Source organism: Schistocerca nitens, chromosome 1, assembly GCF_023898315.1.
Source record: "Schistocerca nitens isolate TAMUIC-IGC-003100 chromosome 1, iqSchNite1.1, whole genome shotgun sequence".
NCBI lineage: Eukaryota > Metazoa > Arthropoda > Insecta > Orthoptera > Acrididae > Schistocerca > Schistocerca nitens.
The window spans coordinates 1,121,062,758-1,121,085,658 of record NC_064614.1 but is presented as its reverse complement, the minus strand read 5'-3'; the positions used below and the strand labels follow the sequence as shown (position 1 = coordinate 1,121,085,658).

Here is a 22,901-nt window from a genome sequence, read left to right as displayed (position 1 = left end):
AAGTGTCCAGTCAGCTCCACTGAGCACCCATCGTGGTGGTCTCCTTTCGGGGCCCACGCCATCTGGCAGGTGAATCCAGATGGGAAAATGATCACTGCTGTGCAAGTCAGCGACCACTTCCCAGTGAGCACTGGCGGCAAGAGCTGGAGAGCAAAGCGAGAGATCAATGGCAGAGAACGACCCGGTCGCCATGCAGAAATGAGTAGTCTGTCCTCCATTGAGTAAGTAGGCACAGGATGACAGAAGAAGCCTCTCAATTGCTCTACCCCTGGGGGAGGTAATGGCAGAGCCCCAAAGCACATTGTGGGCATTAAAATCACCACAAAGAATGAATGGCTGGGGGAGCTGTGTAAGAAGGTCGGTGAGGGCCGCTTCATCAAGAGCATCATGTGGGGGCAAGTAAAGTGAACAGACAGTCAATGGATGACGCACGTGCACGGACACAGCGACGGCCTGTAGAGTAGTCGTAAGTGAGAGAGGCGAGTAGTGGTAGTCCGTCCTGACTAAAATACCTACGCCTCCTCTAGCTCTCTCTCCACGCAGGTCGTCCTTTTTGTGGAGTGTATAGCCTCGTATCTCAGGAGAATATAATGGATGGAAATACGTTTCCTGGAGACAGAGACACAGTGGTCTACCCTGAGAAAGTGGACGAAGTTCCTCCACATGCGTCCTGAACCCTTGCAAGTTCCACTGGAGTATGGGAGCCATCTATGTTTGGGGTAGCACCTTCATCCTGTCTCTCCGACGGGGCGGGGAGACCGCAGCAGGTGGACGAGCAGGCGTGGGACGAGATGATTGTCCCACACATACATCGTACTCCATCAACTCTGGGGAAGAGTCAGAGGAAGCCTCACTGAAAACCACATCTGCATGGTCAGATGGTTTACTACGGGATTTGACCCGCTGTTGCTGATGTATGGGAGCTTTCTGCGGTTTGGTGGGCTTTGGGGGAGCTGATGTGGGAGGGGGAATGGCTGTACTGGGCTTCGGAACATTCTCAGCTGTTGGAGGCGTCAGGGGCTGGCCCAAGTTCGCCACTGTACCATTCGAATAGCGGCTACTGGCTCTGAAACACTGGCTGCGTTGCAAGTGCACTGACAGCTGCATGTATTAGTGCCAACACTCACCACCTATGTCTGCGTGGAGGCATCGACTTTTGGAGTAGGCTACTGAACCAGGGAGGCAAAAGATGTAGCAAATGTGGGAGGTTGCATCGACTTAAAGATCTTCTTGGCCTCACCATAGGGGATACGCTTGGTTGTTTTTATTTCCTGGACCTTGCGTTCCTCTAAAAAGAACCGGCAGTCCCTACTCCAAACAGGGTGGTTCCCAGAGCAATTAATACATTTAGCCGGAGACGAGCAACCAACTCCTTCACGAGCAGCCTGACCACAGTTTCCACAAGTCGCGTCGCCTTTGCATCCTAAGGTGGTATGCCCAAAACGCTGGCATTTGAAACAGCGCATTGGGGTCGGGAAATAAGGCCTCACACTAAGGCGAAGAAAGCCGGCTTTCACATGTTCAGGAAGTTTCGTGCTATTGAAGGTTAGTATAAAGGAGTCGGATTTGACAAGATTGCCATCAACCCTCCTCATGATATGTTGAACATCAACGATACCTGCCGGAGCCCACTCACGTTGCAGTTCTTCCTTGGGAATGTCAACTAGATCCCGGCACGTCACAACACCTTTGCTGTAGTTCAAGGTGCTGTGCAATTCAGTGGCTATGGCATACTCTCCAAGGCACGGAGCTGACTGAAGTTTAGTCGCTTGCTGGGAAGTGGGAGTTTCCACTAGCAAGGTCCCATTACGTAAGCGCTTCACCGATTTTAAGGAGCCACAGATTCCCTCCAACCCCTTTTGTATATAGCAGGGCGAAACCTTCTCGAAACTACCCTCCTTCCGTTTCACAATGAGAAACACATTCGGATCACCAGAATGCATTCTGTTACCTAAGACTGGACTTTGTAAAGAAGCGCCGGAGTCAGGAGGACTGACTGCACGGGCCCTCTTAAGAGACTGGGTGTTAGAACCTTCCAGCGGCCCACCCTTTCCGCTGGGAGGAAGAAAAGAGGATTTCGAAGGATCCATCTCGGTCCCACGAGCAGCTAGGGAACTAGAAGTCCACCTAGACAGAGCCCCGCGTGCCTAGGTAAGCCTTATACAACTGAGGTGCGGCAGGTTCCCCAGAGGTTGCCCGCTATCGACTGTTCCACCTCAACAGCCATGCATCTCATCGGCGCGCAGCACACCTTGAGATTGAGGGTTTTTTTTATAGAGGTTTATTCCATCCACGCGATCCGGGCGGTCAAGCCAAGATCCCCATTCCCTGAGACACACAACGTTCCACCGCCGCGCCGCACGGTGGTCGCTGAAGGATGCTCAGAGGTTACGGTGACAGGGAACTGGCGGCTCTGACCAGTCCCCAGCTCAGGCACCCCGGGGTGGCCAAGCCCGTACCCAGCAAATGAATGCTGAGCCCCTGGGGGCATTGGACATACGGTAAGAGGCTAGGGCTACAGATTGAAAGGTCAATGGCGGAGTACGTGCCATGCGCCACAGTGAAGTGTGTGAAGGCACCATCATTTAAAGTCGAGAGATCGAGCTGCGACAATAAATGCTCAACGATGGCGCCTCGACCTGTTGCCACTGACCCACCCCACAGAGGGTTATGGGCGTTGAAGTCGCCCAATAGCAAGAAAGGTGGCGGCAATTGGGCTATCAGCACAGCCAGGACATGCTGCGAGACATCACCATCCGGTGGAAGGTAAAGACTGCAGACGATAACAGCCCGTGGCGTCCACACCCGGACAGCGACAGCATCTAAAGGCGTCTGGAGAGGGACAGACTCGCTGTGCAGAGTGTGAAGGACATATATGCAGACGCCACCAGACACCCTTTCATATGCTGCCCGGTTCTTACAATAACCTCGATAGCCACGTAGGGTGGGTGTTTGCATGGCTGGAAACCAAGTTTCCTGAAGAGCAATACAGAAGAAATGGTGAAGGCTGATAAGTTGGCGGAGCTCAGCTAGATGGTGGAAGAAACCGCTGCAGTTCCACTGGAGGATGGTATTGCCCATGGCGGAGAAAGGCGTGACGGGACTGGGAAGGCAGATTACGCCGCTGGGTCACCTGCTGCCTCCGATGGAGCCCCCGTGGAAATGCTATCCATTGCGTCTGAGGGATCGGCGAGATCGAGGTCCTCAGCGGACGCAAGGATCTCCACCTCATCCTCAGACGCAGAGCTTTTAGGTAGCGGTGGAGTAGGAGCCACGGCAGGTATCTTGGACTTACGGGTCTTCAAAGTCGTTTTCTCTCGCTGTTCCTTTGGTTGCCGTTGTTGAGAGGGCTTATTGGAGTCAGTCTCCGGGACCGAAGAGGATCGCGAAGCCCAGCGACCTGTGGCTTCTTCAGCCACTGGTTGGTGTCTGCTGTGCCGCTGGTAGGAACCTGGGAAGGTAGTGATCCCTTCCGAGCGAGAGAAGCCGAAGAAGACTTACGCTTCTCCGGCTTAGAAGTGGGGACTGGTGTCTCCGGTGGTTTAGTGGGTGCTGCTCCCGAGGCAGATGGTGTGGGAGCAACAGCGAGAGAAGGGGCCCCCATCGTCAAGGGGGCAGGTGAGGTCCTTTGACTCGTAGAGCTGACTGTATATCTTGCAGCTGAAGGAGGTGGAGCAGGAGTGAAAGTGGAGGCATAAGAAGACATCATGCGCACGGGATGTAGCCGTTCAAATTTCCGCTTAGCCTCAGTGTAAGTTAGTCGGTCCAGGGTCTTATATTCCATGATTTTGCGTTATTTCTGTAAGATACTGCAGTCCGGCGAGCAAGGGGAATGCGGCTCTCAGCAGTTGACACAGACGGGATGCGGAGCACATGGAGTATCGGGATGAGATGGGCGTCCACAATCTCGACATGTGTGGCTAGAAGTACAGCGAGAGGACAAGTGACCGAACTTCCAGCACTTAAAGCACCACATCGGGGGAGGGATATAGGGTTTGACGTCACACCGGTAGACCATCACCTTGACCTTCTCTGGTAAGGTATCACCTTCGAAGGCCAAGATGAAGGCACCGGTAGCTACCTGATTGTCCCTCGGACCCCGATGAACACGCCGGACGAAATGTACACCTCGGCGCTCTAAATTGGTGCGCAGCTCGTCATCAGATTGCAAAAGGAGGTCCCTATGGAAAGTAACACCCTGGACCATTTTTAAACTCTTATGTGGGGTGATGGTAACGTGAAAATCCCCCAACTTGTCACAAGCAAGTAACCTGCGTGACTGGGCAGAGGATGCCGTTTTTACCAAAACTGACCCAGAGCGCATTTTGGACAAGCCCTCCACCTCCCCAAACTTGTCCTCTAAATGCTCTACAAAGAACTGAGGCTTCAGGGATAGAAACGAGTCACCATCAGCTCTGGTACAGATGAGATACCTGGGCGAATACACGTCACTGTCATTCATTGCCTTTCGTTCCTCCCATGGTGTGGCCAGGGATGGGAACGATTTGGAGTCATAAACGTTAGCTTTAAAATGAGCCCTCGAACGCTTAGAGACTGCTGGTGGCTGGCCGCCAGCGAGAGATGATGTACCACGCTTCATTGCGGGTCATCCGCCCTGATGCCACCTACTCCGACCAAGGGCCCTCCCCACGGGCGCCACACAGCCGCAGCAATAGCCACCTGGCAGGATGGCCATTGCCAGGAGTCCTGATGCCCCAGGGAGATGGGCATCTACTCCTTGGCATACGTGGGGAGTTAACGGCGCAGGCATCAGTAGAGCGATCCCTGTGTTGTCAGGGGGCTACAACCAACATGGTACGTGGCGGCCAAACCACAACGGACTGGCTACCGTGCTGGATCTTAGGTGCAAATGTCCAAGGTCGTCGTCGCAGTGAAAAGCAACATTGCAGAGTGCAGCGTGGTAATCGCACCCAGGGACGTATCCTCGCCCAAGAGATGGAAAACGAGCGGGACACCATTGAAACGACGAAAAAGCCGGCTAAAGGTCTCAATGCACGACGGATACAGTGCACCATGTAAGGCGCCGTTCCCCAATTGGCTCGCTCTTCGGAATAATTGAGAAAGATGGAGGCCAAACCTGAGAGGGGACCATCACATAAAGCCGAAACATTTGAGACTCCTTTTAGTTGCCTCTTACGACAGGCAGGAATACCGCAGGCCTATTCTAACCCCCGAACCCGCAGGGGGGTTTAATCTCAAGGACATGTGGCGAATGCTCCACCTGGTTGAAACACAATATACTTATTTTTAGCCAACGGGACACAGCCGGCTGGATCGGATTTGTGTGTCATCGTCACTGGCAGCCCCGGTAACTCGATCTGAGATCAGGCCAGTTATTTTTTCAGATCGCTGCAGTTATTATTGTGAACTTTCCCTTCCACTTTCTAGGCCTTCCTATCGTAAAAATCTTTGGAAGTTCAACTGCAGCCTGCCAGACGACTGCCATTTTACGCAGTCTTTACTGATATGTGGCACAAACTTTTGCAGACTAACACCGGTGACAGTAGCGTCCTCGAGTGGTGGTTTGGCACTGCGAAACCTGCAGTCAGGACCTTTTTACTTAATTTTAGCCGCGAAGCAGCGCACCGGCGTCGCTCGACGTCACAATTTTATCAGAGCTGTTAGAAGGATCTCGCCCGACAGGTCACGGCTCAGGCGCATCTTCTTCCCGTTTTCAAACAATTTAAGGCCGAACTCTTGTCCGATCTGCGGTGGAAGAGTAGAGGGCCAGTTACACGGAGCCATCCTGTGGGTGCCATGGACGGGGAGCCGCTCTCTATCATCTCAACAGAGAGCGGAAGATGCGCGAACGATTGGCCTTTAATGCGTGGGTCACTCGGGATGGAATAAAGACCTCCGACAGGGTGACGATTGAGAGGGAAATCCACGCACATTTTAAGTCTCTCTTTCAAGATGTTGATGTCGATCCCGCTGCGCTGCGTCATCTTTTACGGGGTATTCCTCATGTTTTTAGTCGCACAGACCGTGTCCATCTTAATGAAGCTTTTACGTCCGACGACTTGCTCGAAGCTGTCAAGCGAAGTCCTAGGGGGAAATCCCCCGGAATGGACGGCATTCCCGCTGAATTTTATTTGTTTTTTAGCCTTTTGCGCGATACTGTAACTGCTATCGCCAATGAAGTTCTTAATGACGCTCCTCTACCACCGGAATTTGCAGTGGGATGCATAACGCTCATTCCGAAATCAAAAGCGACGCCGAATATACACACTGTTAGACCAATCACTCTGTTGAACGCGGATTATAAGATCATGACAAGGTGCGTCGCGCACAGACTGCGACAAGTTATGCCGCGCGTTATCAGTGAACATCAGACGTGTGCTGTGCGTGACAGGAGTGTGTGTGTTGGGGTTTATGGGCGCTCAACATCGAGGTCATCAGCGCCCTGACGCAAATTAAAAGGAACGTATGTGGAGAGATCTAATAAAATTGAAAAACACACTCAAAGAAAGCAGGAAAAGAGGGAAAATACTACATAATAAGGTAAAACCTAAGGAAAGGGAAAACATAGCAACAAGAATGACACAGGAAATTGTCATTGGCTGGCCACTTACATAAAATATAGGCGAGCTTGTCACACAGGAAACAAGTTAAAATCCCCTCCCTAAAATCTTTGCAAAAACATTTGACATGGCACAGAACTTTAAAACTTTAACCACATTCGTCCGAGTGTTGCCTAAAAGAGTTGGCAGGTCCGCTGGCAAGTCAGCCGCGGCCCGCTGGTCAGAAAATAAAACGCAATCCAATAAAACGTGGCGCACAGTGACCTGGACACCGCAAGCACCACACATTGGAGGGTCTTCTCGCCGGAGCAGGAAGCCATGCGTCATAGGGCTGTGGCCTATTCGAAGCCGAGTGAGGAGAACCTCGTCCCGTCGATGGGGCTGAAAGGAAGTACACCACACACGCGTTGTGTGCTTGACTAGACGGAGCTTATTGTCAGTCACTTCCAGCCACTCGTCCTCCCACCGACACATGACTCGGGAGCTCAACAGCGAGGTGAGTGCTTGGAAGGGGATAGCACACTGAGATACGTGTGGATCAAGACACGCCTTCTTGGCTGCGAGATCTGCCCTTTCATTCCCAGCAATGCCGACATGCCCCGGAACCCAGCAGAAAGCTACAACCTTCCCCAGTCGCTGTAGTCGGAGGAGGGCATCCTGGATGGTCTGGACTACTTTATCTGCCGGATACAAATGGTGCAATGATTGAAGGGCACTGAGTGAATCGGAACAGACAAGAAATTTAGGAGAGGAAGAATGTCTCATCTGCTCCAGCGCCCGCAAGATCGCAGACAATTCTGCATCGAAGACCGTAAAAGTCTGAGGCAGTCGGACCTTGAGGACACGATCCGGAAAAACAACTGAGCAACCAACGGAATCCCCTTGTTTCGACCCATCCGTAAAAACCGCTACATAGTCGTGGTGCTCAGATAAAACAGCAGAAAATGCTGCATTAAAAACGGTGGCAGGAGTGCAATCTCTCTTGTACTGCAATAAATCTAAAATCACTCTGGGCCTCTTCAGTAACCAGGGTGGCAGGCGGTTAAAACCGTGGATTTGGGGTTGTACAGACTCCACACCGAGCGACTCTAGAACACGTTGCACACGGATCCCAAATGGCAACGTAGCCCGGGGACGGTGGGAAAAAAGGCGGTCCAGAGGTGGATGGGCAACAAGGCGGTGAGCAGGCGAGCTGGGAGCCGCAAGAAACTTACAAGCCTGGCGCACCAGCAGGAGCTGCCGCCGGATGGTAAGTGGCGGTTCGCCAGCCTCAGCACAGAGACTGGGTATGGGACTGGTCCGATAAGCACCCGCGGCCAGTCGAATCCCAGCATGGTGAACAGCGTCAAGGATCTGCAAATAAGACGGTCTTGCTGACCCATATACTGTGCACCCATAGTCCAGCCGTGAACGCACAAAAGCCAGATAAAAATGAAGGAGACGCGCCCTGTCCGCTCCCCAAGACCTGTGGCTGAGGCACTTGAGGATGTTCAGTGCCTTCAGGGTTCTGGCTTTCAAGTTACGTAGGTGTGGCAGCCATGACAACCTGGAGTCAAAAATTAGGCCCAGAAACCGCACAGTGTCTCCAAAATGTAGGAGAGTATCCCCCATATGCAAGGCAGGCAAAGTAAAAAGACGACTAGAACGATTAAAATGAACACAAACACACTTATCGGCAGAAAACCGAAAACCTGTCTTTGCAGCCCACTCCTCTAACCGCCGCACTGTTAGCTGCAACTGACGGCTCACGGTTGCAACACTGGAGGAGGAACAGAAAACAGCAAAGTCGTCCACAAACAAGGAGCACTGTCCTGGACTCCTCACTGTAGACGTTATACTGTTGATGGCTATGGCAAAGAGAGTAACGCTTAAAACACCGCCCTGGGGGACACCGTTCTCTTGCTCAAAGCGATCAGACAGTGTGTTACCAACGCGGGTCCGAAAAAACCGCTGAGACAGGAAAGACCAAATGAAAATGGGGAGGCGGCCACGAAAGCCCCATTGATGCAGTTGTGCAAGAATACAGTGTCTCCAAGTAGTATCATATGCCTTACTGATATCAAAGAAGATACCGATACAGTGATGCTGACGGAGGAAAGCCTGCTGAATAGCCGCCTCGAGGAGGGTCAGGTTGTCGACTGTGGACCGAAATTTTCGGAATCCACACTGAAAGCGGCTAAGGGGCTGTCTGGTCTCTAGCAGCCAGACCAGACGACGGTTAACCATCCGTTCCAGGGTCTTTCCGACACAGCTTGTCAAGGCGATACTATGATAACTACTGTGACATGTGCGCTCCTTTCCTGGTTTGAGGAGAGGGATGAGGACTGCGTCCCTCCACGAGGTGGGGAACACTCCTGTCTGCCATATGAGATTAAAACATTCGAGGAGGATTTCCTTTGACGCCGCTGGCAGATGGCGAAGCATGGAGTACCGGATGCGGTCGTAACCTGGTGCAGTGTCAGAAGTCGCAGTAAGTGCCGATTCAAGTTCCCACATGGAGAAAGGGGAGTTGTAGGCCTCAGAACTGTTCGACCGAAAGTCAAAGTTCGCTCTTTCGACAGTCGCACAGTAGCGACGAAATGCTGGATCCTGGGTTGCAGTGGCAGTACTTTGTGCAAAATGCTCTGCCAGCGTCTGAGCAATGGCTCTGGGTGTTGTTTGGAGGCATCCCTGGTTCAGGACTGCAGCTATTGGTAGACGGCTGCGTTTACCGGAAATCCTCCGGATGGCTTCCCATACTTTTGTGGAACAAGCGGAACGGTTGATGGAGTCCAGGAACTCCTGCCATGACCTTTTCTTGCTCTCTTTAATGACACGGCGTGCCCTGGCCCTCGCTATGCGAAAGGCGGTAAGATTGACCGCTGTTGGGCGGCATTTAAATCGGCGAAGAGCCGCACGCCTGTCCCGGATGGCTGAACGGCACTCTTCCGTCCACCAAGGCACAAGGCGCCGCTTAGGAGGGCCAGAAGACTGTGGTATGGACATGTCAGCAGCATGATGGATCACAAGTGTGATGTGATCCACCCATTCCTGTACGCTGTTGTGGCGTTCAAAGACAGCCAACCGAGTGAACAGAGGCCAGTTAGCCCTGCCAATCATCCACGATGGCGGCCTCTGCTCCAGCAATACACCATCCAGGAGATGAATGCGGATGGGGAAGTGATCGCTGGAATGAAGGTCGTCAATGACCTCCCAGTGAACAAAGTCGGTGAGGGCTGGAGAGCAGAAAGATAGGTCAATGGCTGAGAATGACCCAGTAGCGGTAGAGAAATTAGTTGGAGTACCTGTGTTGAGGATGCACAACACTTGAGATATTTTTTTTTTTTTGTGGTTTTAGGGCGCACAACGTCAACGGTCATTAGCGCCCAGACTACTTTAGGAATGCACCGCGAGTCACAAGTTTAAAACAGCAACAAAACGGAGAACACGATGAAAGACATACTGACAGGCATAGGATTAAAAAAGAAAACAGCATAATCAAATGTCCTTTGAGAGGGTTGTCAAATGGATAAAATGAAGAACGCGAGCAGCTGCTCGTGGGTCATCCGCTAAAATGGCTTCTACAGTACATGGCAGGCCAATATCGAGACGTAGGGTGTTAAAATTCGGACACGACGTTAAAATGTGGCGGACCGTCAGCAATTGCCCACATGGGCAGAACGGCGCCGGCGCAGCCGTCAGCAGATGGCGATGGCTGAACCGGCAGTGGCCAATTCGCAACCGGGCCAAAACTACCTCCTCCCGCCGAGAAGGGCGTGAGGAGGACGTCCAAGCCACGGGTAGAGCTTTCAAGGCCCGAAGCTTGTTGTCTGAAAGTGCAGCCCAATCGGCATGCCACAGCGAGACAATGCGCCGACAAATTACCCTGCTACAATCTGACGAAGGGACACCACAAGAAGCTGTCCGAGGCTGGAGGACCGCAGCCTTGGCCGCGGCATCTGCAGCTTCGTTCCCAGGGATACCGACATGGCCAGGAATCCACATAAAGCTAACCGGAGAACCGACGTCCACCAGCTGCTGAAGAGAGCGTTGGATCCGGTGCACGAAAGGGTGAACCGGGTACGGATCACCGAGGCTCTGGATAGCGCTCAGGGAATCGGAGCAGATGACATATGCAGAATGTCGGTGGCGGCAGATGTAAAGGACAGCCTGGTAGAGGGCAAAGAGCTCAGCTGTGAAGACCGAACAATGGCCATGGAGCCGATATTGGAAACTTTGTGCCCTGACAATAAAAGAACACCCGACCCCGTCATTGGTCTTAGAGCCATCTGTATAAATGAAGGTCGTATTAATGAACTTCGAACGAAGTTCGACAAAACGGGAGTGGTAGACTGAATCGGGGGTAACCTCCTTCGGGAGTGAGCAGAGGTCAAGGTGGACGCGAACCTGAGCCTGTAGCCAAGGTGGCGTGTGGCTCTCGCCCACTCGAAAGGTGGCAGGGAGTGAAAAATGAAGGTGTTGAAGGAGGCGACGAAAGCGAACTCCAGGGGGTAGCAGGGCGGAGACATACAACCCGTATTGACTGTCGAGAGAGTCATCAAAAAAGGAACGATAAGATGGGTGGTCAGGCATTGCCAGTAGCCGACAGGCATACCGACAAAGCAGTATATCGCGCCGGTAGGTGAGTGGCAACTCACCAGCGTCAGCATGAAGACTCTCGACGGGACTAGTATAAAACGCTCCGATCGCAAGTCGTAAACCCCGATGTTGTATGGAGTTGAGGCGGCGTAAGATGGATGGCCGTGCAGAGAAGTATACGAAGCTCCCATAATCCAGCTTGGAGCGGACGATCGACCGATATAGGCGAAGGAGGACGGTTCGATCCGCTCCCCACGACATACCACTGAGAACACGGAGGACATTGAGAGAACGGGTACAACGGGCAGCCAAATAAGACACATGTGGAGACCAACTAAGTTTCCTGTCAAATGTAAGACCTAAAAATTTTGTTGTCTCCACGAATGGGAGAGCAACGGGACCAAGTCGTAAAGACGGTGGGAGAAATTCTTTGTAGCGCCAGAAGTTAATACAGACCGTCTTCTCGGCAGAAAAACGGAAGCCATTGGCGACACTCCACGAGTAAAGACGGTCAAGAGAACGCTGAAGACAGCGCTCCAGGAAACACGTACGCTGCGCGCTGCAATAGATGGTAAAATCGTCCACGAAAAGGGAGCCTGATACATCAGCTGGGAGGCAATCCATTATTGGATTGATCGCTATGGCGAAGAGAGCGACGCTCAAAACTGAGCCCTGTGGTACCCCATTCTCCTGGCGAAAGGTGTCTGACAGGACAGAACCCACACTTACCCTGAACTGTCGATCCATTAAAAAGGAACGAATAAAACGAGGGAGGCGACCGCGAAGACCCCATGTATGCATGGTGCGGAGAATGCCCGCCCTCCAACAGGTGTCGTAAGCCTTCTCCAAATCAAAGAACACAGCCGCGGTCGGGCGCTTCCGCAAGAAGTTATTCATAATGAAGGTCGACAAGGTAACCAGATGGTCAACAGCAGACCGGCGCCTACGAAATCCACATTGTACATTGGTAAGTAGGCGTCGAGACTCGAGCAGCCAAACCAATCGAGAGTTAACCATTCGCTCCATCACTTTACAGACACAGCTGGTAAGCGAGATGGGTCGATAACTGGAGGGCAAGTGCATGTCCTTCCCCGGCTTAGGAATCGGGACAACAATAGACTAGCGCCAGCATGCGGGAACATGTCCCTCAATCCAGATGCGATTGTAAGTACGAAGAAGAAAACCTTTACCCGCAGGAGAAAGGTTCTTCAGCATCTGAATATGAATAGAATCAGGCCCTGGAGCGGAGGACCGTGATCGGCCAAGTGCGGTTTCGAGTTCCCGCATGGTGAATGGGGCATTGTAACTTTCACGATTCGAGGAGCGGAAGTTAGGTGGCCTAGCCTCCTCTGCCTGTTTGCGGGGGAGGAAGGCAGGGTGGTAATGAGCGGAGCTCGAAACCTCTGCGAAAAACCGGCCGAAGGCATTGGAGACAGCCTCAGGGGCCACAAGGACGTCATTCGCGACCGTCAAGCCAGAAACTGGTGAGTGGACCTTAGTGCCAGATAGCCGGCGCAGGCTACCCCAGACAACAGAAGAAGGAGTAAAACTGTTGAAGGTGCTTGTGAAAGCAGCCCAGCTGGCTTTCTTGCTTTCTTTAATAATACGACGACACTGTGCACGTAATCGTTTATAATTGACACAATTCGCCACTGTAGGGTGGCGTTTAAAGGCGCGTAAAGCACGTCGACGAGCACGTAGAGCGTCTCTACATGCTGCGGTCCACCAGGGGACCGGTACGCGACGTGGAGAAGAAGTAGGGTGAGGGATGGAATATTCAGCAGCAGAGAGAATGACTTCCGTGAGGTGTGCGACCTGACTATCGCAGCTTGGGAATGTTTGATCCTGAAAGGTCGCCCTTGAAGAGAAGAGCCCCCAGTCTGCTTTGGAGATGTTCCAACTAGATGAGCACGGAGAGGGGGTATGCTGCAGGAGATGGATAACACACGGGAAGTGGTCGCTCGAATATGTATCAGAAAGTGCATACCACTCGAACCGGCGTGCAAGTTGGGGAGTACATATAGAGAGATCTAAATGGGAATAGGTGTGAGATGTGTCCGAAAGAAAAGTAGGGGCGCCAGTATTGAGGCAGACAAGATTGAGCTGGTTGAAAAGGTCTGCTAACAGGGAGCCCCTCGGGCAGGATGCTGGAGAGCCCCAAAGGGGATGGTGGGCATTGAAGTCTCCAGTTAACAAAAATGGTGCAGGTAGCTGAGCAATAAGTTGCATCATGTCTGCCCTGGTAACGGCAGACGACGATGGAGTGTAAACGGTACAAATGGAAAATGTAAAAGTGGGGAGAGTAATGCGGATGGCAACTGCCTGCAGGCCGGTGTGCAACGTGATGGGATCGTAGTAAATATCATCCCGGACCAGCAACATAACCCCTCCATGAGCTGGGATACCTACCACAGGGGGTAGGTCAAAACGCACAGAGGTGTAGTGTGCCAAGGCAATTTGATCGCATGGGCGTAGCTTCGTTTCCTGGAGGGCTACGACGAGCGGACGGTGCAAGCGAAGCAGCAACTTCAAGTCCTCTCGGTTGGAGCGAATGCTGCGAATATTCCAGTGAATAAGTGCCATCGTAAGAAAAAAGGAAGATGAAAGAAGGGGTCACCTCGAAGGCCGCTGAGGGCCTGGCTTCGAGCGAGCACTGCCGCCGCTATCAGTAGGCGGACAGTCAGCGTCCATTGGGTCTATAGGTTCATCGGCCATCTTGGGAAGATGGCCGGGAGGGGGAGCTTCCTCCGCCGGTGAACGGCCAGATGTTCGGCTACCAGCGGTGCGGCCAGGCGAAAGGGATGACGGCCTGGGGCGGCAACCGCTGGGTGGCGCAGGAGAAGAAATGCGCCGTGGCGGAGAAGGAGAACTGTGCTTCCTATTAGCCTTCTTGGATGGTCGTTTGGTGGAAGTACCGGACGAAGGCTGGGAGGTCGAGGTACGTAGGAAGTCTGCACGGGACGGTTCCTTCTTGAAGGCCCGTGCATCTGACTTCTGGGTCTTCGTCTTAGCAGAAGCTGATGAAGGGGCTGGTGTCTGTGGGGTGATGGGACGAAGAGACGTCGACCGCGCGATCTTAGCACAGGCCGAACGGACGACCGTGGTGCTGAAGGTCAGATCGCAGGTCTGGGTTGCCACCTCCCTGGTAGTCCGAGGAGAGGCGAGGACAGTACTGTATTTCCCCGCTGGGAGCAGCGTGGGCTTCCTACTAGCCAATAGCTTGCGAGCAGCCGAGGTGGACACTTTCTCTTTGACCCGAATTTCCTGGATACAGCGTTCTTCCTTATAGACAGGACAGTCGCGGGACGATGCAGCATGGTCACCCTGACAGTTCACACAACGAGGAGACGGAGGTGGACAGTCACCCTCATGGGCATCCCTGCCACAAGTGACACATTTAGCCGCATTGGAACAAGATTGGCAAGTGTGATTGAAACGCTGACACTGGTAGCAGCGCGTAGGTGTCGGGACATAGGGGCGAACAGAAATAACCTCGTAGCCCGCTTTGATGCGCGATGGCAGCTGAACACTATCGAAGGTCAAAAAAAGTGTCCGGGCGGTACAAGGTCATTGTTGACCTTTTTCATGACCCTATGGACAGCCGTCACGCCCTGCTCAGCGAGGAAAGATTGAATCTCCTCGTCAGTCAAACCGTCGAGGGATCTAGTGTAGACCACACCACGAGACGTATTCAAAGTTCGGTGAGCCTCCACCCGGACAGGGAATGTGTACAGGATTGTGGCCCGAAGCAGTTTTTGTGCCTGAAAGGCGCTCTCAGTTTCGAGTAATAAGGTACCGTTACGCAACCTGGTACAGGATTTGACAGATCCGGCTATGGCATCGACGCCCTTCTGGATAACGAAAGGGTTGACAGAGGAAAAATCCTTTCCGTCCTCAGATCGAGAAACTACGAGGAACTGTGGGGCAGGCGGTAGTACTTTTGTCACAGGTAGCTGGTCACGTTTCCGTTTTTGGGCAGAAGTCGAGAGAGATGGAGTGAAATCCATTGCAGAGAAATCCCCCATGATTGCCAGCGTCTCCGATGGCGCGCTCCTTCCTTGTGGGGACCCTCTCAGAGGGCACTCCCGCCTTAGGTGAATGTTTACACCTCAGGTCACACCTCCCGAGAAACAGACGGAGGGACCAATCGGCATGGTCAGAAGGTATCAGCTCAGGCAATCACCCCTCCCCGGGCCTGGCCTTTACCAGGGGGTACGCGCGTGCCGTACATGTCTACCCAGGGCGGGGAATTACGCGTTACCCCGTCACCGGCTACGCGTGCGAACGCGTGGGTCGGCCTTCAGGCGCGCACAGGGAGGAAGGAAGAAGAGGAAAAAGGAGAGAGAGAGAGAGAGAGAGAGAGAGAGAGAGAGAGAGAGAGAGAGAGAGAGAGAGAGAGGACAGTGTCTCAAACGCCGAGGCGGAGACCAGAGAAGGCAAGGAGAAGAAGGCAATGAGAAGGCAAGGAGAAGAAGGCAAGGAGAAGAAGGCAATGAGAAGGCAATGAGAAGGCAATGAGAAGGCAATGAGAAGGCAATGAGAAGGCAAGGAGAAGGCAAGGAGAAGGCAAGGAGAAGGCAAGGAGAAGGCAAGGAGAAGGCAAGGAGAAGGCAAGGAGAAGGCAAGGAGAAGGCAAGGAGAAGGCAAGGAGAAGGCAAGGAGAAGGCAAGGAGAAGGCAAGGAGAAGGCAAGGAGAAGAAGGCAAGGAGAAGGCAAGGAGATTATGCAGGGGAAAGAGTAAGGAAGACAGTGAGGTGGAGAAGAGCAAAGAAAGGAACCAACCAAAGAAAGGAAGAAACGAGAAGTGAAAAAGCAAAATGACCGCAAATAGAGGTCGTGGAACCGTCCGTCTCCGGACGCAGGCGCTAACTACCCCCTTGAGGGGGAGGGACTCCTTTTAGTCGCCTCTTACGACAGGCAGGAATACCTCGGGCCTATTCTTACCCCGGACCCGCAGGGGGAACTTGAGATGTTAGGAGGCTCTCCAAAATTCGATCTCGAGTGCAAAGAGAAGTGGAGCCCCACAGGACATGATGGGCATTGAAGTCGCCCAGGAGGAGAAATGGGCGGGGGAGTTGGTCGATAAGATCTGTGAGAGCGTCTAAGGTCATTGCATCCAGAGGGGGTAAATAAAGGGAGCAAACGGTAAGCCTTCGACGGGAATGAATTTCAACTGCAACTGCTTGCAGGTCAGTATCCAGGGGGAGAGCAGAGGAGTGGTGGTCATTATTGACAAACACGGCGACTCCGCCTTTGGCTCTGTCTCCAGTCAGGTCATCTTTGCGATACAACGTATAGCCCCTGAGTACAGGAGCATCAGATGGTTTTAGATGTGTTTCCTGTAAACACAAGCACAGGGGGCGTTGCTGTGCTAGGAGGTGCAGTTCCTCCACATGTGCCCGGAATTCATTCATGTTCCACTGTATAATAGGAGCCATCGATCAGGGTGGGAGGACCTTCAGTCTCACTTTCTGTCGGGGAGGAGAGCCCACAACAGGTGGAGGCTCAGTTTTGGGGCGAGATGATTGCCCCAGTCTGACATCAACCTCCATCGCCTCTGAAGAGGAGTCGGGAGAGACGTCAGAGAGAATGACTTCAACATCAGCAGACTGTAGAACTTCAGTCTCCTTTAGCGGGCGAGTCTTCACCTTTGGCTTGGGTTTCGGTTTTCTGGCCTGAGGTGGCAGCGGAGCCAAAATCTCAGAAGCAGTAGGGGGTGTAGCAGCGCTGGGCATTGCACAAGACTGGACCTGGGAAGGGGCAGGAAGTTCCATGACGTCAGCTACCACGGCCTGGTCAGAAGGCCGGGGAGGAGCAGCAGGCTTCACAGGAACAGCAGCAGCACACGTACATTGACAAACGCAGATGCTAGTGCTGACAGTAGCAACCTCCGTTTGTGTAGCGGCATCAGGTTTCAAGACTGGCTGTTTCAGAACGGAAGAAAAGGAAGCAGCGAACGTGGGCGGCTGCAAGGACTTGTAAATTTTCTTCGCCTCACCATACGGGATGCGTTTGGTAGTCTTAAGTTCCTGGATCTTCCGTTCCTCAAGGAAAACTCTGCATTCCCTACTCCACACAGGGTGATCCCCAGAGCAGTTGACAAACTTGGGAGGAGAGGGGCAACTAACTCCCTCATGGGCGGCTTTACCACAATTCCCCGCAAGTGGCTTCCCCTCTACAGCCGAGAGTAGTGTGTCCAAAGCGTTGGCATTTAAAACACCGCATGGAGTTGGGGTAATAAGGCCATACACTGAGACGTAGGAAACCTGCCTTCACATGCTCTGGCAATTTGGTGCTGTTAAATGTAAGGATAAATGAGTCAGTCTTTATGAGAGTACCATCCACTCGTTTCATAACGTGTTGCACGTCGACAATTCCTTCCCGGGACCATTCAGCCTTCAGTTCGTCTTGGGGAATGTCAACGAGATCTCTGCAAGTCACAACACCCTTGCTGTAGTTCAAGGTGTTGTGAAATTCAGTCTCTATCGCAAAGTCCCCAAGAAATTGGGCCTTCCGAAGGTTCTGGACTTGCTGGAAGCTAGATGTTTCAACCAACAAGGTGCCATTTCGCAAGCGCTTTACAGATTTTAATGTGCCAGCAATACCTTCTAAGCCTTTCTGGATGTAAAATGGCGAAACTTTTTCGAAACTCCCATCTTTTCTTTTAATTATAAGAAACACATTCTGTGAAGCAGCATGCGTTCTTTTACTACTACCTGAATCAGGAGGACTGGCTACACGGGCCCTCTTGTGAGATTGGGTGTTAGAACCTACCAGCGGCCCACCCTTTCCGCTGGGAGGAGAAGAAGAAAACTTCGAGGGTTCCATCTCGGTCCCACGAGCAGCTTGGGAACTAGGAGTCCACCTAGACATAGCCCCGCGTGCCTAGGTAAGCCTTATACAACTGAGGTGCGGCAGGCTCCCCAGAGGTTGCCCGCTAACGACTGTTCCACCTCAACAGCCATGCATCTCATTGGCGCGCAGCACACCTTGAGATTGAGGTTTTTTTTATAGAGGTTTATTCCATCCTCGCGATCCGGGCGGTCAAGCCAAGATCCCCATTCCCTGAGACACACAAAGTTCCACCGCCGCGCCACACGGTGGTCGCTGAAGTATGCTTACCAGTCCCCAGCTCAGGAACCCCGGTGTCGCCAAGCCCGTACCCAGCAAATGAATGCTGAGCCCCTGGGGGCGTGTGACAGGAATATTTTTGATGCCGTTCTGGCCTATAGGGACTGTATCGGTTTTGTACGCAGCAACAGGGTCGGCCATGCCTATTTACGGCGTGTGATGGTTGCAATGGGATTCGGACTTAAGTTTACACACGTGGTTCAGAGCTTTATGCGCAATGCCACGTCGAGAGTCATCGTCAATGGGTCCCTCAGTCCACCTATACGTCTTACTCCCTCGGTCAGACAAGGTTGCCCATTGTCTATGACACTTTACGCTTTGGCGCTCGACCCGCTGCTGCGGTCTATCTGCAACGAGTGTCCGGGGATCCAACTTGGGGAAGATCGTCTTACTTGCCGGGCTTATGCCGACGATCTTGGAGTGTTCTTGGGTCGGCTGGCAGATGTAGATACCCTGTACTCTGTATTTGAGAAGGCGACGGGGGCCATTATGAATGTTCACAAGACCGTTTTGCTCCCCCTTACTCCTCGGATGAGCCATATGCGTCGAAATTGGTTCAGCGTTGTGCAGCAGCACGAAGTCCTAGGGGTTATTTTATCTGATAATCCTCAGGGCATGGAGGCTTTGAATTGGCGTCCCACCTTACAAAAAATAAGGGCGGTTGTTGAAATTCATGCGGCCCGGCATTTGGCGCTTTATGATAAGGTGCAGCTTATCAATACTACCATCTTAGCTAGAGCGTGGTATTTAGCACAAGTTCTCCCGGTACCTAAGCTCCTAGACCGCGCTATTAAACAGGCCGTCTACTGGCTCCTTTGGAAAGGGGACATTTTCAAAGTCTCCTTAGCCACCTGCACCTTAAATCCAACCGATGGGGGACTCGGACTGGTGGATTTCTCCGCCAAATCCGCGGCGCTCCTCCTCAAACGGACTACGGCCGTGTTAGAGAAGGGAACCAGCAGTGCCACGGTCATGTTGTTCAATCAATATCGCCCACCTTCCGTAGTTGCCCCCGTCTCTGTCAGCCACATACCCTTTTCGCTGAATTACGTGCGGTGTTTTTACTTTCACAACAGCTATCTTGCGTATGGTGGCTCCTGCGGAGGCCGCGTCGGCGACATTCTCCGTGTTCTGCGGGGATCACTGGCCAGGAACAAGTGGGAGTACCGCATGCCACACACTGACTGGCGAACAGTTTGGAGAAACATCACCACACCCATCCTTCCTGAACATGTTAGAGCGACGTGGTATAAAGTCGTCAATGGTACGATTCCTACAAATGCTAAACTGCACTCTATTCATCTGAGTCCCTCCCCCGCCTGCGAAGAGTGCCATGACGAGGATACTATTGAACATCACTTCGTGTGCCGTCAGTTCCGTGCTGTGTGGGACACTGCTCGGGATATGGTGCGTCTCGTCAACAGGGTGTCTACAGCGCAGGTGACTGTGGCCGATGCAATCGTACCCCAGTGTAAGGCGTTTCCGACCACCAAACGCAATGCCACCATCTGGTTAATCGCTCATACAATTCATTCTCTATTTTGTCTCAAACTGACGGATCGTCTGGATTTTCTCACATATTTATGGGCTGAACATGGCAAGTACCGTGTTCGAAAAGACTATGCTATGACATTTGCAAATTTTTTGCATGTCGCCTTGGCGCATGCTTTTGCTCATTTACCGATGTCGACTTAATTAATTTTCCACTTTCCAGCTTAAAACTGTGACGTGATAGTGAAAGAATTCGTCTTGCGATGAACGTACAGTCTTAGACATAAAAACTGACCGCCGGCCGGCCGCCACAGAGACTAAGTCCGAGTCGTTCACTTAAGGTGGCCAATAAAACTGACCGCCGCTGACAACTCTATGTCCGGCCATCTGCACAATCTGGCAACACTGTAATATGCGGAAGTGTTACGAGGAAGTGTTGTCTACTTCCGAGTTTATATGGCTCGAGTGAGCCCGTGGTCTTGCGGTAATCTTTGTGCATTCTAAACTTAGAGTCGCATGTTCGCGTCCAACTGTTTTTTTTTTTAACCACATTTCGGTCTAAAGTTATGAGTCTGATTGAACATCGAAGACAATTCGCTTAACATTCTACCCACCCGCAATAACAAGTATTCCAGAAACACCTCCGCAGGACAGCTCGTGGCTGCGTCGCGATCAGAACAGCTTACGCTCGAGCGTTTCCTCGCGCTGCAGCGGCTACCGGCCACCGGCCAGACGCCACCCGCCGCCTGAAATCCGGCGCCGCCCATGTGAAGGCGGCGCCACGCTGTCAGTGTATCAATGCCATTTTTGCATTTGAAGTTCTGGTTATCATCTTGCAGCTAAGCATTGGATTTTGCATACTTGAAAATCATGAACTGCAGTTAAGCATTGTAAAATTGAGTCGCAAGTGGAAAAAGGTGTAACATCTGCAACACAACGTTTACTTTTGGTATAACAGAGGGGTGAATGTAGAGGAGGCAGCTAGAAAGATTTGAACTGTGCATGGAGCGAGTGCTTTTGGGAAAAATACGCCAGAAAAAGATATTCTTGTTTCAACAAAGATCGTTCTGGCATGAATGATTTTCCACATTAAGGAAATCTCGACTACTGATATATGTGACATTTTACCATCATGCGACATTTGCATTCAACAGGCAAAGTTCAGAAGTCTGGTGTAGTATTGCATGCTCTAATTCGAAACAACAAAAATCAACGGAGTGACTATTGTTGAACGCCATCAGGTCGCTCATTGAGCATTCCTTTGCAGTACTGTTACTGGTGACGTGTTATGATGCCTTTATCGTTAACTTCCTAAGAAGAAATGAAAGGCTGAGCCCCACCAAAAGACGTAGACTAGGGCAAAGAGTAGTGTGAACATAATATTTTACATTTGATAGCTCCATAAGTGTGTTTTGGACTACGAATTCTGCCCCAAGGAGTGTGTGCAACACAGCTGGAATTTGTTGTCAACAACTGAGACACCTTTCGGTCGCAGTGTAAGAAAGTTGAGCAACAAAACTAAATCACCAGCGCTACTGCATGATAACTCACTCTGTTGATCTGAGAAAACTGTCCAGGAGATTGATAGGAAAGTCGTCTCTCTGGCACTTGTATTGATAGGGAAGTCCTCTCTCAAGCACTTGTCCCTCTCGTCATATATTCGTAAAATATTACCTTTAGCGCTCTTGATCGTTCAACCGTTAATGCAGTTCATTTCTAGACGAAAATACTCTTAGAACTAATATGGTTTAATGACATCGTTAAAAGAAGTAGGTTTCTACTGGCGTAGAATTTGCATTGTCCGATTGTTGTAGATATCGTGAAAGAAAATTCAGCTGCTGATTAATTTCTCTTTGATGATTACTGTTGCGTTTAGTAAACTAATGCAAAATGCAAATAAAATTTTCACTTTACTAAGAGAAATTAAATTCAGCTTACTACAGAAACATCACGACGGCAGTCTATCTTAATAAAGCATTTAGTTCCAAAATGGTTCAAAGGTCTCTGAGAACTATGTGACGTAACTTCTGAGGTCATCAGTCCCCTAGAACTTAGAACTAGTTAAACCTAACTAACCTAAAGACATCACACACATCCATACCCGAGGCAGGATTCGAACCTGCAACCGTAGTGGTCGCGTGGTTCCAGACTGTAGAGAAGCATTAAGTGTCTAAGACGATTGATCGTATTTTAACACGAATTAGTAGGATATTACCGACTTTTGACTTCGAAAAGATCTGTATTTACTTCATTTCCTGTATTATGAAAATGTGGCATTTCGTAGATAAAATTATGTATTCACAACAAAAATTGTCGGCAGAAAACAAAAGTGGCATTATGAAATTGGCAGTACCGTAAGATTTTCGCTCTGACAGTAAGGGTTACTGAAAGTACCAAGACGAATTTTGCTCGAGCGCTGTCTTACGATTCCCTTATTGTGTTTGTATCTGCCTGCTTGTAGCTCTACTACAAAAGAATAAAAAATCTGGCTTTCAGCGAGTCTAGGAAGGCGAACGACAGCAGCTTGCACCTGGTAGCCAAACATGTTACCTGAGAAATGGTATTTTCCTATAGTGGGAAGACATCCTTATGTGGTTGAATTGTTGGCAAATATCAGTTAGACGTGTGCAGTTGGTCTAAGCGTTTCGATGTGATGAATTTCTAACAATGATTTTTTTTCTACAGGTTTTTTCTGTCCCAAATAGAGAGTTGAATTCTCCCTTTAGTATTTTCTCGTGATCTTGGTGAATTTTGTTCATAGTATTTTCGAATGTGTTCCAGAATTTTTCGACATTTTTGGTGTTTTTCTTATTTTCGATGTTGGTGGGGACATGTGCATTGATGAGTGTTTATTTTTTACTGGGGCTCTGATGAGCATAGTCATAAGTCGAGTGTTGACAGGTGTGATTTCTGTTACAGAACTGATGATAGATCTGTGTTCGAGAAAAGCCATGGCCAAGATTGGTACGCCTTTCGCGACCTTTTGTTGCATTTTGCTCTTTAAGATGCAATGGTTTCCGTAATGCGAGGTTTCATTGTCAGTTAGTCGTGATTCTTGAAGAGCAATGAAAAGAATTTTTTGTCGGTCGATTTTTTATGTGAGATTATTTAGTTTTCGTATTTGGATCGATGTATAGATGCTTTGTTATAAAAAAAAAG

At 51.1% G+C, this 22,901-nt stretch overlaps 1 protein-coding gene across 1 annotated transcript in view; it reads right to left on the bottom strand.

Annotated features, from left to right (window-relative positions):
• Window positions 1–5,622: 5,622 nt before the first annotated feature.
• The window catches only part of LOC126231759 (nascent polypeptide-associated complex subunit alpha, muscle-specific form-like), a 69,638-nt gene continuing 52,359 nt past the window's right edge, over window positions 5,623–22,901 (bottom strand). The window contains exon 7 of the mRNA XM_049942414.1: window positions 5,623–5,727. Coding sequence (XP_049798371.1) covers window positions 5,623–5,727 — 105 coding nt within the window. The remainder of the gene's footprint in view (window positions 5,728–22,901) is intronic.